At 43.6% G+C, this 19,022-nt stretch overlaps 1 protein-coding gene across 14 annotated transcripts in view; it reads left to right on the top strand.

Moving 5' to 3' along the window:
* The window catches only part of BPIFC (BPI fold containing family C), a 53,161-nt gene that overhangs the window by 10,298 nt on the left and 23,841 nt on the right, over positions 1-19,022 (top strand). For 10 of the 14 annotated variants that reach the window (XM_070599833.1, XM_070599829.1, XM_070599827.1 and 7 more), the window contains 8 exons: positions 15-80; positions 734-833; positions 1,931-2,025; positions 9,071-9,194; positions 11,362-11,482; positions 16,236-16,364; positions 17,570-17,725; positions 17,852-17,915. In XM_070599833.1, coding sequence (XP_070455934.1) covers positions 9,071-9,194; positions 11,362-11,482; positions 16,236-16,364; positions 17,570-17,725; positions 17,852-17,915 — 594 coding nt within the window. In that variant the 5' untranslated portion in view covers positions 15-80; positions 734-833; positions 1,931-2,025. Of the gene's footprint in view, positions 1-14; positions 81-733; positions 834-1,748; positions 2,026-9,070; positions 9,195-11,361; positions 11,483-16,235; positions 16,365-17,569; positions 17,726-17,851; positions 17,916-19,022 lie in introns of those variants that run through there. The other 4 variants (XM_070599835.1, XM_070599832.1, XM_070599836.1 and 1 more) reach the window with 2 other exon arrangements.

Raw genomic sequence — 19,022 nt, 5'->3', positions numbered from 1 at the left:
TTTTATATCTCCAGCTGCTAGAACATAAGCTCCATGTGGACAGGGATTCTGTCTCTTTTGCTGAAGAGGACTTGCACATGGTAGGTACCTAATAAATATTTGTTGATTTAATGAATGGATTCCTCTATGATGACTGACAATAAATGATTCTATGAGGAGAGTGTCTGCAGGCTGATATCACCATTGATATGGCCAAATCCTAATGAATATGATTTCCCAGCACTTTACACGGTTATTTTGTTTTTTTGGGTTTTTTTGTTTTTTGGGGTTTTTTAGTGAGGAAGGTTGGCCTGAGCTAACATGTGTTGCCATGCTCCTCTTTTTGTTTGAGGAAGGTTGTCCCTGAGCTAACATCTGTGCCCCTCTTCCTCTATTTTGTATATGGGACACCGCCACAGCATGGCTTGATGAACAGTGTGTAGGTCCGTGTCTGGGATCTGAACCTGCAAACCCCAGGCCACTGAAACAGAGCATGCAAACCTAACCACTACACCACTGGGCCGGCCCCCACTTTACAGTTTTAAGAGCATATTCTTGTACATTATTGCTATGGCCTGATTGTTTGTGTCCCCTCACAATTCATATGCTGAAATCCTAACCCCTAAAGGTGATGGTATTAGTAGGTGGGACCTTTGGGAGATACTTAAGTCATGAGGGTGGAACCCTCATGAATGGGATTAGTGCCCTATAAAAGAAGCTCCAGAGAGATCCCTTGCTCTTTCCATCATGTAAGGACACAGCCGGAAGGCACTGGCTATAAACCAGGAAGAGGGTCCTAACCCAAATGTGACCATGCTGGCACCTTGATCTTGGACTTCCCAGCCTCCAGGACTGTGAGTGATACATTTCTGTTGTTTATAAGCTATGCAGCTTAGCTTATAAGCTTAGCTTAGCTGAGACTCACCTGTGATATTTTATTATAGCAGCACAAACAGACTAAGATAATTATCAACATTTTTCTTTCACCAGAACCTATCGTGGTAGAGACTATTTTTAGCCCCATTTTACCCCTAAGGAAACAAGTTAAACAGGTACGTGTATCTCAAGCTACACTGGCTGAGAACACTGAGAAGCTATCAGAAGTGCGGACGATGCCAAGTGCACAAGCCTGGTTCTCTTACTAGGGCGACCAGTCTTCCTAGTTTTCCCAGGACTGCCTGGTGTTTAGTACTGAAAACCCTGCATCCTGGGAAAACCAGGACGGTTGTTCACCCTATCTTACCCAGAAAATTGTAAATAAGACATAAGACACCTCGTGCAATCAGATCCCTGGCCATCTAAAATGCAATGACTAAAACATGGGGCATGGGAGCGGGGATGGGGGTCAGAATCTAAAGATGTCAAGTTATGTAATAGTTGACGAACCCACCCAACTCACATCAAAGGAATGCCGGATCAGGAAGCGACTGATAACCTTCTGAAAATGAGCAAACGCTTAGAGATGCTATCTGTGGTCCTACCCTGAAAGAGAAAGATGGTAACTAGGTCAGCCTGCTTATCAAGCCTCGTGCTTTCAGACTGAATTGGATCCACCAAAAGTCCGAAAGGTATTCTGGGCAGTAGTAGAGCCATCCACTGCAGGCACCCTGACTAGTAGAAGCCAGCTGATTATCTCAGAAAGGAAAATTCTTCCTCTCCCAATTCAATGCAATTTGACACCTTTTTCAACACGTGGGAATTCTTGACTGAATCTTTCTGGTAAAGTAGCCATAACCATTTCACAAGTGTGTCAGTGTGTGTGTGTGTGTATCTATGTTGCAAGGAGGTAATTATTGCATAGGTGGCATTGTCTGCTCATCTAGGTACAGACTGTAGTGTTCATTCATGCCATTGGGTAATTGAAGTGAAGCAATTATGTCCCACCTTTTGAAAGAGGCATAAAAAAAATCCACCTCTAGATGATTCAGACTTAATTATCTTGTCCTTACAGCAGCTGAGTTCACAGCTCAAGTGGAGAACACATCGACTTCAAAGTCGGAGGGAATAGAAGGTGCTCCCCAGCTGTGGACGCTTCCTCTGCTTGAGGTAAGAATCATGAACAAATGTCAAGTCTCTGCCGGTGCTGGATCTCCCAAGGGGAATTACCGTCCCGCTGGACACCTTGAACATCAGCTGTCGCATATCCTGAGTTGTTATTATCTGGGTTTTGTTTGTTTGGTTGTTTTTTAAGTCATGCTCACTCAGGCTTTTTAGGCAAGAGGTTTAGTGAAGACTGTGAACAACTCTAAGAAAAACGAGAGAGTTAGTTTGGACTATATGTTGAGTTTTGCATCATTCAGCAATATTAAGAGGGTCACTCGATAGTCTGGACCTGTTTTTGCTTCCCCTTCTGTAGGGAACCCAGCACAGTGGCAGAAAATGCTCACTTGTCTCTCAACCAGGGTGGTTAGGACTAAGGAGCTGCTGTGGTCTCTATTCTTTGGAGCCCCATCCTAAACCGTTTCAGTGACCTAGATCCTGCCAGAGCAAATGACCCTCCCACTTGCCTGAACTGTTTAGGTTGTCTTTGTTAAGCGTGAAGTTTTGGGAGGAAAGACTTGGCGTGAATTTTCAAGGTCCTTGTCATTAGAGATCTTGCTATAAAATCAGATGTGTGAGCTGAATCCCTTGAAATATTCTTCTAATTCTGCCCATATATGCCTGTTGATTTTGACTCCACATACACTTGTCTTAACCATTATGTTGGCATATTCTTATACTCTAGGCTTCTCTTAGCCTGTTGAACTTAATTTTTCAACCTTTGCCTCTGTTTTGAAGGCTACATTTCATTCACTCCTCACCCCTTTAATCAATTCTTCCGGAGTCTGTCAATGTTCTCCTCCATGAGTAGTAATGATGAGTAGATCTGTGAATCTCAGGAATTAAATTGTGCTAGAGTTTTCCCGTTTCTGGTCGCCAGAATGACTCAGGCAAGGGCCATTTAATTTCGAAGTGTTATTCTGTCCATATATTGGTATAGAAATGTAATGACTTCTGAGGCTTTGAATCTTGGAAAGAAGCCATTCCTCAGATGTGACAAAATAGGTAACTTGCTGGCAGGGTTTTTAAATCTTCTTGGATCCCTTTTTTTAACAGGCAACTCACCCTGCCCTTACTTGTCAGCCAAATTACTTAACCTTTTAGGAGTCATCTTGCTTGACAAGATTTCTTTCCTCCTCTGCCCATAAATTATCATCCTAACCAAACAATTCAACTTAGAGTGACATACAATCCATCCCTTTATAGCCCAGTGATTTCATTCACTCATAAAATTTCTAGAGGAAAAATATGTTTTTCTATGTGCAATTTTGAGTTCCTGGACTTCCATCAAAGTAGAGAGCACTTCAGAAACTTCCTTTAACCAAGAAGGGAACACGGGTTTTTGCTGCTAGAAGGGAATTTGAAACTCCAGGGGCCGGCTCCATGGCCGAGTGGTTAAGTTCGCGCGCTCCGCTGCGGTGGCCCAAGGTTCGGATCCTGGGCGCGGACGTGGCGCCGCTCGTCAGGCCACGTTGAGGCGGCGTCCCACATCCCACAACTAGAAGGACCTGCAACTAAGATAAACAACTGTGTACGGGGTGGTGGGGGGGCGGGTGGAGGGGTTGGGGAGATAAAGCAGGAAAAAAAAAAAAAAGAAACTCCATTTGTGCCCAAGAAAATACAAAGGGATTTGCACCTTGATGCTTGAGAAATTCCAGATGCTTCATGAATTTCTCCACATAGAACATGACATGAAGCAACTGCTGTCTGAAATTCCCAGATGAAAATGAAAAATCTAGAACTTATCAAGTCATTAAAGGGAAAAAATTCATGAGCACTGGAATTAAGAGCCGGAAGGACAAGGTTTGATTCCCAGGTCCCTGACTTACAATGTGATCTTGGACAGGTCATTCACACGCTAAGCCTCTGTCCACATGTCTGAAACAGGGGTATGATAAGAGTAACATCTACCTCGAAGAATTCTTGTGAGTTTTGTAAATAGTAAATAAATACACATTCATTATTTTAGAATCTGGTAAGCCAGTCAGTTTGTCAGTTAGCAAGTACTTATTAAGGTCCTACTATGTGCCAGGCAGAGATATAATTTTTACCTTAATTTGCATACAGTCTAATGGGTCTAGACTTTTTGGTGGAACATTCTTTCACATTGCTTTCCACTGCTATGAAAATGTTTTCCTCTTTTTAAAAAATCCGTCTTATGGCTCTCTTGGTGTGACACATCCATTTACAATTCTTTGCCTACAGTGATATTCGTGTGACTAGACATCTAATTTGTTAAATTTAGTTAAATGTTAAAATACTTTTATTAAAATGTGGAAATACTTCTATACCATTGGTAAGTAGCCATTAACCTGAGCCCCAGGAGTGTTCCCCTCACTCCTGTGGTCCCATCCGTCCCTGCCTCTCTCCCTCTCCTGGACCCCTTGACAACTCCCAGGACAAGTAAAGGATCAAGAAAGTCCTAGAAGCGATGGCAACTGCACCTTGCTCCTGCTTCCATTCTAACCATGTATAAGATGTTGTTCATATCCCTCTGAGCATGAACGACGTCACATCTGCTTGTCCCTCTCCTCACATTTCCTGCCACCCTCAGATCACTCATTCCTTGGCCAGAGACCCTCTCCTACCTGAGTCCCTTCCCCTCAGCTCTCGCTCTCATCCCTCTGTTTCCCTTATTGTCGTCTGCACCCTGATCATCCTCAAGCCACCCCCCCCCCAGCCCTGCCCCCAGTACTGCCCCCAGGTTCTTTTGTAGATTGTCCTCTATAACCCAAACCCACTCCACAGGGGTGAAGCATCACAGTGGATGCATAAGGCCGTAGCAGGGTAAAAATGTTGAACTATCTCAGAATCTAATGGTAAATACTCACTACCCTGAGTCCCCTCCCTCCTACCCCGTGACCACTCCTCCAAGACTTCCCCTGTCTGCCCCACGATCCAGTACCTGATCTCCTGGACCCTGCTCCAGGACTGTGGTTAACATTTGTTCTGATGGCTGCATACACTCTGCTAGTCTATAAATGCTTTGTTAATCGTCTCTGCAAAGAACTATAATATAATCTCAAGTGAAGTAAGGGCTATTTCTTCATTTATTAATTCACCGATTCATTCTACCAACATTTATCAATCATGCACTGTATCTGAGACACTAAGCCAGGCTCAGGACCTCCAAACTAGATGAGGTCTCTGCCCTCACAGTGTGTACATTCTGGTAGGGGAGACAGACGATAAGCAAGAAAATAAACATACATGCATGAACAAATATATATTTTGACCAAGGGTTCAAAAGGAAATGAGATTAGCTTAGAAAAATCAGAAATGGCTTCAGAAAGAAGGCTATGTTTAAAATGGACCTTAAGGATGTGCAAGGTCTCTACAGGCCTAGGTGAAGGGAACAGCATAAGCAAAGGCATCAGCCAGGAAACACAGCATGTGTTTATGGACCAGGAATTCAGTTTGTCTGGACAGCGGGGTACAGAGGGGCTCCTGGGAAATCAGGTGAGAAACGTAAGTGGGTTGACCAAGCCAGCCTCTACTCAGACCTGAAGGTGGACTTATACACTACAGAACAGGCAGGTCAAGACCCCAATCCTCAACCTCACGGCCCTCCAGTAAAATACCCACCTGACCATTCAGTAATCTGAGCACAAGTCCACCGTACGAGTTGGGCAGTTTGCGTACTACCCAACGTGCCAGCCCAACCGGGGAGTGAGGCAGCCCCCTGTTCTGTCCACCAAGCTGGATATGCTGTTGTGGGGTTTTCCTAAAACACTTTCCACTGACCCCACTTTGTGCCAGAAGGCAGGTATATCTCCAGAGAGCAGCTTTTTCCATTTCACACAAAAGCCCAAAATAGAGGGGCAACAGACCTGCTTGGACACTCCCTTGCCTGGTCACACTGCTCTGTTCCTTTCAAGTAAATTCTCTGCAATACCCCTTTGTCTACATCATCCCATTCCCACCTCTATGGCTTCTCCCCTAAGCCCACATGACCCCCTTTATCAAACCTCTCACTTAATCAACCTCTCACTTATTTTGGCCAAGTACACACACACACACATACACACACACATTCACACTTCTTCTTACAATGACCTTTTTTTTCATCAGACTACTCCTGAATCCCAGCTCCTCTTTGAATCCTTCCCTGCCCCACCTGGCCTGGCCCCTTCCCCTGTCTAAATGCATGGCTGCCACAACTTCGTCTTCCTTGACCACCCCCACAAATGCTTCTCTGATTTGTTTCATGTTTTTGTTTTAACTCGGTGGGTACCTGTCCCCTCTGGGTCTTTGCCATGTGTGAAGGCAGCAATGACAGCTCACCCAGATTGTAAACTCTCATAACTAGAAACAAGGCCTGTGAATGTATTACTCACTGGGGTGTCATTAAAAGAAACCCACATCACTGTTGCTGTTGGTACCTGTGCTTCATTCAACAAGAAAATGGGATGGCATTAATTCACTGAGTCCATTAATTCAACAAATACACACTGAACATTTACCATAAGCCAAGTACTGGCAATAAAACAGTCAAGAAGATGTGATCTCTCTCCTTGGAGAAGATGTTTATTTAATTAAGATTTTTTGTGTGTATTTACTATGTGCCAGGCATTGTGCTAGACTCTGGCGTTATAGAAGTAAGACACAATCCCCGTGATGAAGGGACAGACAAGTGAAGAAGACAACCACAATACAGGGTGCTGCATACTAAGATCAAGGACTGCCCTGAGTGCTGTGGGAACTCAGAAGGCATACCTGGCCAACCTCACAGTCTCAAGGAAGAGACGTTCATTCAATCAGTCATTCAATATTTACCCATTGCCTACTATGTGCCAGATGCTGTTCAAGGTGCTGAAGTCCTTCCTCATGAAGTCTGAAAATTCCAGTAGGAGAGACAGACAATAAACACATAAGTAACTATAGACTATGCTAGATGGTGATACGTGCTTTGGAGAAAAATAAAGTGGGGGGGGAGGGGCATAGAGAATACCAGGGTCGTGGGTGAGGGTCCTTGTTATGTATAGAGTGGTTAGGAAACGCTTCACTGAGATAACACTTGAGATAGCTGAAGAAAGTGAAAGACTTAGCCATGTGGTTATCTGGAGGATGACTGCACTAGACAGAGGGAACAAGTGCAAAGAGCCTGGGATACTGGCTGCTTAGACTGTTCAGGAAAGATCAAGTGAGCCAGTAAGACTGGGGCCACGTGAGCCAGGCATTTGTGTTAAAGAAGGAAGTCAATGAGAAGGCAGAGGTGTGGAGCAAGGCCAAGCCTTATAGATGGTGAAAGGGCTCTGGCTTTCACATTGGTTAAGATGGGGAACCACTGTGGAGAGGTTGTGGAGAAAAAGGAACCCTAATACGCTGCTGGTGGGAATGCAAACTGGTGCAGCCACTATGGAAAACAGTATGGAGATTCCTCAAAAAACTAAAAATAGAATTACCATACGATCCAGCCATCCCACTACTGGGTATTTATCCAAAGAGCTTGAAGTCAGCAATCCCAAAAGTCCTGTGCACCCCAATGTTTATTGCAGCACTGTTTACAATAGCCAAGACGTGGAAGCAACCTAAGTGCCCAGCAACAGACGAATGGATGAAGAAGATGTGGTACATATATACAATGGAATACTACTCAGCTGCAAAACAGAACAAAATCATTCCATTTGCAATAACATGGATGGGCCTTGAGAGAATTATGTTAAGTGAAATAAGCCAGCAAGAGAAAGATAATCTGTGTATGACTCCACTCATATGAGGAATTTAAAACTATGGACCAAGAACAGTTTAGTGGATACCAGGGGAAAGGTGGGGTGGGGGGTGGGCACAAAGGGTGAAGTGGTGCACCTACAACATGACTGACAAACATTAATGTGCAATTGAAATTTCACAAGATTGTAACCTATCATTAACTCAATAAAAAAAATATATTTAAAAAAAAAAAAGATGGGGAACCACTGGAGGGCTTTAATGGGGAAGGAGGCAGGAGTGACAAGATCTGAGTTTCATTTTTAAAAGCCCACTCTGGCTGTGGTGTGGGGAGCAGCCAGAAGGGGGCAAGGGTGGAAGCAGGGACCAGTCAGGAGGCTATGCAAACATCCACGTGAAATGATTCCAGCTTGGTGTGGTGGTGGAGGTGGTGGCGGAAGCGGTGAGCCTGCCTGCAATCAGACAACAGTGTGTGTCAAATGATGCTCAAATGGATGCCTATGTGTTGTACAAAGTGTAGTGGAAGCATAGAGGAGGGGGGATGCGCCCAGTGCAAAATGACATGGTGAGGGAGACTATCGCCCAGGGGACAGTGGAGCTGGCCCTGGGAAATGCATTCACCAGACAGAAAGTGGATATGTGACCCAGAGGCAGAGAGAGGGGAGGGTGGGGGAAGAAGGAAGAGAGAGATAGAGAATGTGTACATGCATGTGTGTTTACACTGGAAGGGCTAAACAAAAACCCCTCAATCATGAAAGAACTGGCAATTTGAAGAAGAGCAGATAGCTCAGCATGGCCAGCTCAGAACACTACCACCTGACAGGAGAGGAGGGACAGGAGCCGGGAAAAAGTTTGGAGCCCACTGTGAAAGGCCCCGATTGCCACGCTAAGAGCATCCTATGGGCAAAGGAGAGTCATCAAGGGTCTTTAAGCATATGGGTGTTTGCCTCACAGCCACTAAGGCTATCTTTCTAAACCACTGACTTGTTTATTCTAAAACTGTTGAGAATCCCCCACCCCCACTCTAGTATCCTTCCTGGGGCATATCCCAATCATTATGTTTACTCTAAGACTCTGGTATTGTATTGCATTGCATCGTACTGTAGTGTGTTATAATCATCTATGTGTGTGTGTTTGTGTATCTGACTCACCCTCTAGTCTGTGGGAAGCAGAAGTCAGGGGCCACACATAGATCATCTCTCCATCATCAGCACCCAGAACATGTTCTGGTGTGTTCAATCGGTGATTACTGGATGGATGGATGGGTGGACGGATGGTTGGATGGAGTAAGATCTGGAAGTGAGCAATAAAATGCTGAGTGGAATTGACCATTGAGAAAGTCAAGAATAATGAAGGAACCATAAATGTTGGTTAATTGCAGATGCATGAAAAGACTGTCCACGTCCTCTGGGGATACTTCCTCCTGTGGAATCTCCACATCGCGTCCTCTCAGACCGTTCACCCTGGAATCAAAGCAAGGGCTACTCAGCGGGCTCTGGACTATGGTGAGTCAGATGCTTTCAGAAGCCAGGCTGCAGGCCCCCTCGTTGGAGTCTGTACCTCAAACCCAGAAGTTCATATTGGGTTGTCTCGTGACTGAGACCAGCTTTACTGTGGAGTGATCCAGTTCTTTATGCAGAAGCTGCTAAGATGGCTGGGAAGAAAGTGTTGCCTAAAGAATAATCAACTTGATGCGAGGGATAGCCGAACACAGCCACAGGTTCTCACTCTCTCTCTGCCTCCCACAGGCATGCACAATGAGCATCTCAGGGTTCTAAAGAAGAATGTGTTACAGGATAGAGCAAAGGAGATTTGAGAGTAAAAGCAGCAACTTAGAGCTTCAGAAAAGGCTTGATTTCAAAAGGCACTTAGATTCCCCTGAAATTGTGGGCAAAATTTACTATGAGTGATGATTGTGCGTTTTTCTTGAGAGAGGCTCCACAACATTTCCTGGATGTGCAAAGGAGTCTGAGACACTGAAAGATTAACAACTCCTTTAGAGGTATTTACAAACACAAGGGAGAGAAAAATGTTGGCTTGAGACGGTCCTTGGGCTAAGTTGAGGTGGGGGCAGATTGTGTGGAGAAAAAGGACTGCAAAATCAAAGTGTATGGGCCTATTTTCCTCCTGTAAATGTTTTCCTACGATGAGCTGAATGTAGGTTGATAGATCTCTCCCATTCCTCCTTAACTAAAGCAGTCAACCCAAGCACTGCTGTCTAACCAAGAAATACCTAAGTGTAACCAAGAAATGCCTCTCCTGCTATACCAAAAAGGAAATAAAGGAAGGGAGGGAGGAAGGAAGGAAGGAACAAACGAATGAATGAAGAAATGAAGGCAGGAACAAGGAGAGAGGAGGGAACGAAGGAAGAGGGGAGAATAAAGGACGGGAGGAGGGAAGGCAAGGAGGAAAGATTGGTCTTTGGGAAACTCCTTGTCCATCCCCCAGTACCTTGTCTGGCACAGAGGATCTAAAATTGATCCCTTTTGCACGCTTGTTATGTGAACCGTGATGTATGTAGAAATACATACAGGAAATGTATTTGTGTGTTTATCTATGTATATATATCTGTATGTGTTTGTGTCTTGTTACTGTATTGATGTGCTGATGTGCACAGAAATGAATATCAGAAATAGATATCTTGTACCAGTATTAAAGTTGTGAGAACAGTTTATTCCACCCTCAAGATCAGAGCAGTTAAAAGAGCAGATCTGAAGTCAGTCCGCATGGATGTGAATCTCAGTTTTGCCCCTTTCCTCCTTGCACAGCCTTGGGCAAGTGGGTTTTCTCATCTGGACAGTGGGAATGATGATTAACAGGGTGCCTACCTCTAATGTGATGTGAGGGTCAGATGAGATCGTCTGTGGAAATAGAGCATGGCATGGTGGAGGACAGGCTTTGAGGTCAGAACATTTCTTGAGTGTCCACCATGGCCAGCCTCTTCAAAATGTGCTTAAAGGGCCCCAGGTTGGTTTAATGCCAACAATAACCCTACAACGAAGGTGTAGTCATTTTAGAGAGGAAGAATCTGAGTCTCAGACGGCCTGAACTAAATTTCCCAAGTCACACACTAGTAAGGGGCCGAGGCAAGATATGCACTCAGGTCTGCTCTGCTGGATCTCAAAACCTGTGCTCTGTCCTCTGCTTCCCATTCTTCCAAGCATTGGATAATGAAACTCACCAGCTGTGGGCTCTTGGGCAGGCTAGTGAGCCTCTCTGAGCTCAGCTGCCCCCTATGCAAAAAAAGGATAATGACACCTGTGTCCTTGGGTTGCTGTCAGGATCAAAGGAGAGAGTGTGCACAGTGTAGTCAGTCCTGGCATAGACAGGCATTTGATACAAACTAGCTATTATTATTTTCATCTCATCAATTATTTACGCCCCTGCATTTTTCCTTTCACACTGTCCTGGGATAACATTCTTTAGCCCTGGCCACATAATGAAAATCTCTCATACTGTTAGCTCTGGGGTCTTGGGCAATTCCATTAGCCTCCCAGAGGACCAGTGTTTTCATCTATAAAACAAGGACAATAATACTCACTTTGTAGGATTGCTGTTTTCTAAGTATCTAAGAGCATGTCTTACTGGATAAATTTCACTTGTATGTTTAATGATAGTACATCATTATCATCTTTGTCATTATCAATAAATACTTCTTTGGTTCCTTCACAGGTGTTCAAGCTGGGAGGGAGATAATTGAGCAAATGGTCAAAGAAAGAAAAATCCCAGATTTAAAGGGTAATGAGTCTCTTGAATTTCTGAAGATTGATTATGTGAACTACAATTTTTCAAAGTAAGTAAAAGAGAAGAGAATTGTCAGCAGTGAAATTAATCTTTAAAATCTCAGGGTTGTGAATATGCCACCATGTGTTCTGGTGTAACACCAGCACCTTCAGAGAAGAGGTTAACAACCTCTCGTGAAAGGCTTCTCAGACAAATGACTCAAGAAATAGAATCATGAAGTTGATAAAGAGTGGAGCATTTGGGTCAGAACACGTGGGTCCACATCATATCTCTGCTGCACACCAGTTGTGTGCACCTGGCAAATCTGCTCGGTGTCTCAATGTCCTGGTCTCTTTCCTAAAGTGAGAAGTCCAATTCAACACAGATGTCAGCTGAGGCCACCTTGCTCCTTGAATTCTAAATGAAATTCTTGTTCATTTCATTGCTGCACTCACCCCCATAAACCTAGATGCAGAATTCAACCACAGTCTCAAAAATAAATCTACTCTCGTCAAGTCTTGTCTTGTTTTAGTGAAGTTTAGTCAAGATTTCAGAGGTCATAAGAATGGGTCACAGGGCACATGGCCTTCTGCCTTCTTGCTGTCTAGACTTTCTCTCCTTCTCTGGAACAACGAGAGTTTCTTCCCCTGGTCTCATGCATAGCAGTTCCACCCACTCCTGGGTACCAAAGAATCTTCCTTTAAGCTCTAAATGCTTTTCAAAGTAATTGCCTGACCAACGAACTTCTCTTCCTAAGAAGAATTCTGGTGGTAGCCATAATCTTTTCTTCCATGTTACGGTAATAAAACCAAAAGTCAAAATCAGTAAACAGTAAAAATCGGATAGTGTAACAAATATGAAGATACTTTATAAAACTTAAACTGCTGTACAAGTATGAGTTGATAACCGTAATGATGGCATAAGGACATCATTGTCAGAACAATGGAATTGACACATTGATTCATATTCTTGTTTCACCCAGCCCGGAGTTTTGAGATTCCATGAATTAGGAATAAAGTTCAGCTGAATGTAGCAGAAAATTACAATGGCTTAGATGTAATAGGGGTTCATTTTTGTCTTACAAATAAGATTGTCTCACAAATAAGAAGCTCAAAGGAAACAGTGGAGGAATCCTATGGAAGCCGCACAGTTTCATCAGAATCTAGCCTTCTTATATTTTTCTGCTCCACCATCCTTAGCTCTGGCTTTTATCCTCAACGTTACCTCAAGGTCCAGTATGGCCACTGCAGCCCAGCCATCGAATCCAGATTTCAGGCTCTTGGAAGAAGGAAGAAGCAAGGATAAAGGGCTCTTATAAGCTGTGTTAGTTTCCTCTTCAATGAGGTTTTTTTCCTGAAGTTCCACTCTAATAATATTCTGCCTATACAATAATGGACAAGACTTAGTCTTATGGCCATATATATAAGCAAGGGAGACTGGGAAATTAGTTTTCCTACCTGACAACTTTGTCATCCCGAACAAATCCCAGAAAGTTTAGGAAAGAAGAAGGGGAAATGGATGTTCAGACAGCAACTGGCAACCTCTGCCTTTGTTGCCTTTAAGATCCCCAGAGGGAATGTAGCAAGAGGATGTCTTTGTCCATCTTGCACACAGTCTTAAAGGTTAGCAGACAGTCAAGCTTTCGTGAGGAATTCTCTGTGATTTGCAATTTGCCCCAATGCTTTATCAATCCAGTGATAATCCCCTGCTACTCCAATTATTTGGAGTACTAATTTCCCTACTGTTAAGGATAACATTCTATAAAACCAAGAGGTTTTTGTGGAGGAAGAGGCCCAGTGGTCTAGGGAAAGTTCCTGACAGGCTCTGGTCTGTAATAAAGTCAGCTATTCAACAAGTATTTATTGAGCACCTACTATGTACTAGGGCTTTGTTCTAGGCATAGGGGATTTTGTAATGAACAACACAGATATGTCCCCTGCCCTTAATGTCTCGTGAAAGAGATGGACGTTAAATATATATTTACAAAATTAATTATTTAATTACAATGATGATAATGCCACAGCAGAAGAATCCAGGACGAATCATATCATATCAAGTGTAGGTAAAGATGAGGAGAAACAGGTGTTCTCATCCATTGCTAGCGAGGTCAGATAAACTGATACAATAATTTTATGTTTTTATTTTTACTTTTTTTGTGAGGAAGATTGGCCCTGAACTAACATCTGTGCCAATCTTCCTCTGTTTTGTGTGGGATGCTGCCACAGTGTGGCTTGACAAGTGGTTCTAGGTCCATGCCCAGGATCTGAACCTGAGATTCTCAGGCCGCCAAACCAGAGTGCATGGAACTTAACCACTACGCCACAGGGCCGGCCCCCAATGGTACAATAATTTTAGACCCATGCTGTCCAAACAGTAGCCACTAGCCACGTGTGGCTATTGAGCACTTGAAATGTGACTTAATTTTTAATTTATTTAGTTTTAATTTAAAAACTGATACGTGATTCAGTTATTGAAAATCTTTTAAATGTGCTTGAAACAATTTGAGTAAGTTTACTTTTCTCTGTTGAAAACGTCAAATCTAAATATGGTCAAGTATTTCAGGTGCAAATGCAATGTCCAGACTGAGGTGTATCATGAATGTAAAATATGTACCATATTTTGAAGACTTTTTTTGGAAAAAGGAAAATAGAATATCTCATTAATAATTTTTATACTGATTACATGTTGAAATGATAATATTCTAGATATATTGAGTTAAAAAAAATTAATAAAAGTACTTTCACTTGTTTCTTTTCCTTTTTACTTATTTTTTTTTCCTGCTTTTTTTCCTCCCCAAATCCCCCCAGTATATAGTTGTATGTTTTTTAGTTGTGGGTCCTTCTAGTTGTGGCATGTGGGATGCCACCTCAGCGTGGCCTGACGAGTGGTGCCATGTCCGCGCCCAGGATCTGAACAGGCGAAATCCTGGGCCACTGAAGCGGAGCGTGCGAACTCAACCACTCAGCCACGGGGCCACCCCCACCTTTTTATTTTTTTTTTAAAGATTGGCCCTGAGCTGACATCTGTTGCCAATCTTTTTTTTCTTCTTCTTCTCCCTAAAGACCCCTAGTACATAGCTGTATATTCTAGTCATAGGTCCCTCCAGTTCTGCTATGTGGGATGCCGCCTCAGCATGGCCTGATGAGTGGTGCCATGTCTACGCCCAGGATCCAAACCAGCAAAACCCTGGGCCACCAAAGCAGAGCGCACGAACTTAACCACTCAGGCCAGCCCTCTTTTCCTTTTTTTTTTTTAATGTGGTTACTAGAAAATTTTAAATTACATATGTGGCTCACACAACATCATATGTCTAGTGGACAGTGCTATTTTATAGGTTGATTTACAATGACCTTTTGTTTCTGCATGCCCTTGAACCCAACAATTCCACTTCTCAGCATCCTCCCTAGAGAAACACGTACATAAACACATATGAGGATGTTCGTTGTAGCGTTGTTTATAATCCAGAAATGCTGGAAACAACCCAGATGTCCACCAACAAACGGATGATTTTTTTTAAAATGATACATTTACAGCTTGGAATATTCTACTGTAGTTACAAAGAATGGGTTAGACCTATATGTATCAAAATGAAACTATTTCCAAGATGTGTTAAAGGAATCTCTACCATCCTCTTCCCACAGTGGGACTCAGGATGTGTGACAAAGAATAGATATGAAAGGATGCAAAATAAAGGAAAGAGCAAATAATCGTTTCTTCTCAGCTATCTCATTTATGTTTTAAATTTTTTCTAATCTTATTTTATAAGAATGCCTCTCTTTTGTGCAATGACCATATACAGATGATCTCATTTGGTCTTCCCAAACTACCCATGAGTAACAGTTCCTCTGAGTGATTGACTGAAAGAGGTTAAGTGTCTTACCCAAGGTTACACAGCCAACACAACACTTGGCTCCAAGTCGAGTGCCCTTTGCACAATATATGACGTCGCATAGCCTACTGGTGAAGAACACAGTCTGAAGACAGGCTGAGGAGGCACCCAGGTCTGGTTCTACCACATGTATATGACTTCAGCCAATTTCCTTATCTTCTCACCTCTGAGTGCATATTGTAAAAACAGTAATGGCCTCATAGGATTATTGTGAGGGTTAAAAATGAGCTAATGCATGTGAAGTGCTTACCACAGTGCCTGGCAGGTAGTGATCGCTCATCTATGTTCATAATGATAACTTATCATAATGCATGTGGCCATCTACCTATGTAGATTACACGCAACCCACTGCCTCCTAGTTTAGTGTTTGACAGCTCAGAAAATCCTAGGGGAAGTTAGCGCTCTAAAATAAGTTTCTCCACTAGCGAAGATACATAGAGGGCATTTGGGAATAGGACGAAGACACCCTTTTGATTGTCCCAATGATTTGGGGGGGAGGAACACTACTGGCATTTAGTTGACACATATGCCAAATATCCTGCAATGTGTATTATGGTCTTCTACAAAAAATAGTTGTCCCATCCAAATACTAGTGTCCCCCCTACCATTTAGAAATGGTGGAATAGCTGAAGGAAAAAATAATGATGGCAACGTTGTACTTCTGTCTCTAAAGAAACTAAAGAAGTCCATTGATTATTTACAAATTTGTGTCTAAACTTTCTCATTTCTCCCTCAACTGGACAAGAGTCTCCCTGCCAAGGGTGTGAGGGGAATTAGAAGGCAGTGCCCAGAGGCAGCACGGCAGATCTGACGTTCCTTCCTTTATAGGAATTCACAATTGCCTGTCGAGAGTTCTGCACTGCATTTCTGGCTTTGCCTTACTTAGAGATGCGTCAGAAGAATTACACTAACACCTCTGTTTCTTGTTTTACAGCATAAAAATCAATGCCTTTTCATTTCCAAATACTTCATTAGCATTTGTGCCTGGGGTAGGAATCAAGGTACTGACCAACCATGGCACCACCAACATCAGCACAGACTGGGAAGTCAAGTCTCCCCTTTTGTGAGTATTCCACTGGAAAGTCTGCTGCTGTTCTGGGGGGAATTGAGCAAAAATGGAAAGTTTATAAATTTGCTGATGTTTTTGACGTTAGGCTTCTTTCCATCAACTGTTAACAATATTTCTCCAGAGCATTTTTCCCAGAAGAGATTTAAATCAGAATCTCTCTGCTGGGAGTAGGGAGCAGAGAAGGAGCTGAAAATCATCCTTCCCTTAAAGGCAGAGCAACCCATCAAAATGTCCTTTATGATTTCCTAAGAGCTAGAAGCCCCTGACGGTTGGAGGAGCAGACAGGTGCTCAACAATTTAGACCCCCACTGAGTCACCATATGATCTTAAGCGAATCATTCAATACACTTCCCCATCAGTAGGGGCAACTGACAGAAAAGGAGCCCTTTTACCTCACAAGGAGGTTGGAGGATGATAGTCATCTTGAACCCAGTTCAAGAGGCGTTTGCAGCCTCCTTCAGAAGGGACGGAGCAAATTCAATGTATGCATACAGACCACCTACTATGTGCAAGTCACTGTCCTGGGTGTAATGTTTAGGTCTAGCCTTGGTGTGTGCCCCAGGATAACACATTCCTTCATCCACTTGGCCATTCAACAAGCATTTATTGAGTGCCTACTGTGTACCATTTATCCCCATCTCATGAACTCCAAGAACTCTTGTAGACTGTAGAAAAAGGACATATTCTTCTATAAGTAACATAGATTCAAGTGTCCATTCATTTCTTCGCTGACTCATCAGCCATATATTGAATGCTTATTCTGTGTCAGGCCATGAGCTGAGTCCTGGGGACATGGAGATGAATAACACACAGTCCACTCCCTCAGGGAGTTCACAGTCTACATCTGAGTGTCGCTTCGCCATCTATGCTCTTCCTCAATAAGTTGTGGCCAACTTCACCCCCATGTTCTCTCTCCAAACAAGCGTTCTATATGAATGGTGCTCAATCACCCTGGGGGCAAGAGCATTCAGGATGAAATAACTGTAAGGTCACCAATGCTGTCTTCATTCGGATATCCGTTACTTCATTTGTTTAGTTAATATTCATTCAGCAGCTACTCTGCTCCTGCCTGTTGTAGGTGCCAGGAATCCAGAGGTGAGAAAGTTACTGACCTCCAGAAACTTAGAGTCTGTGGGTCATCAGAGAAACGATCCGTCACCACGCCTGCCTGGATAACCTTGCACTTTTTCTCTCAACAGCCAAGACACAGGAGGAGCTGATCTGTTTCTCTCTGGGGTCTACTTCACTGGTGTCCTTATCCTGGCCCGAAATGACTTTGGTCAGCCAACAGTGAAGCTCCAAGACTGCTACGCCCAAGTGAGCCACGCCCAAGTCTCATTTTCTGGAGAACTCAAGTGAGTGAGAGCACCATGGTGGGCCGTCGCTAGTCTGGGGCTGGATTCTTGGGCAGCACCTAGGGGAGGTTTATAACCAGCAGATATGATCCCTGAGTAAGCCCTGTTTTTGTCTTTTTTTCCTAGAGTCCTGTATAACTCCTTTGCTGAGCCCATGGAGAAGCCCATTTTAAGGAACTTAAATGAAATAGTAAGTCTTTAGAGGTTGCACAACCATGGTGAAATGCCATCAGCCGCAGTACTACCATGCTTTAATTAATCCTTGGGGTCAGTAAACCTTTACTGAGCACCTACTGTGTGCTAGGCACCACCCAAGGCACTTTCACACACATTATCCTTTGCAATTTAATAACAGTTTCCCAGGTGCCTACTGTGTGCCAAATATTGTGGTAGCTGCTGGGGATGCAGAGACAAATAAAACAGCGTTCCCTCGCTCCACTGCTCGCCGCAGCGTGGGGAAACATCAACGAGAGTTTATTTCTCATGTACCTACTGCGTGCCCAGCGCTAGGCTAGGGTCTGTTCAGGATAAGAAAAAGGAATAAACTTATCTTTTTAGGAAGACCAGACTTGGGCTTGTGAAACAATAACAGAAGAGGTACTTGAATTTAGTACATATTTACATGATCATTAGGTGGAACTGAAGGGGTTCAGAGAAATAGAAGAATTAAATAAACAGAGCCTGGAAGAATCCTAGGAGATATTTTTTAGCGGATGCAGGACTTGAACTGGGCCTGGAAGTATAGGTATGATTTGGATAGATAAGGAATGAGGAAGAAGAAAGGATATTTCCAGCCAATAGGAACAGTGTAAGTTAAGATGGCTTCCAAAGCTACAGGTATCTTGATTCCAGAAGTCAGTGTCTGAGGAAAGGGGAAGACCGAATTAGCTGTGTGCTCTCTCTCCAACTTGATCATACCTTCCCTGAGCTCTTTGCTTATATTTTGGGAGAGACAAGGAGAGGGATGAGGAGGACTGGAAAAGACGGAGACCCCTTTCTAGAACAGAGGGGCAAGGATGGTGTCTGGCCATCTCCATCCCCCTCGTGCCCAGCTCAGTGCTGGGCAGGGAGTAGGTGCTTAATGAATGTCGGTGAGGAAATCAACATGCAAAGACACCAAGCAGCTTGTCCAACGAGGTGGCCCAGCTGGCCAGGGGCCTCTGAAGCTTCACGGTCTTTTTCCATCCTCATCTGACAGAGGCTGAGTGCCAGCAAACGTGCGTATTAAAGAGTGACTGGGAATTAGATAGGGCTGTCACCTTCAAGACCCCACATGAGATCATTCCTTTGTTTGAAA

Source organism: Equus przewalskii, chromosome 29 (assembly GCF_037783145.1).
Source record: "Equus przewalskii isolate Varuska chromosome 29, EquPr2, whole genome shotgun sequence".
Lineage (NCBI taxonomy): Eukaryota > Metazoa > Chordata > Mammalia > Perissodactyla > Equidae > Equus > Equus przewalskii.
Note: the sequence above shows the minus strand (reverse complement) of the source record. Positions and strands in the feature narration are given on the sequence as shown.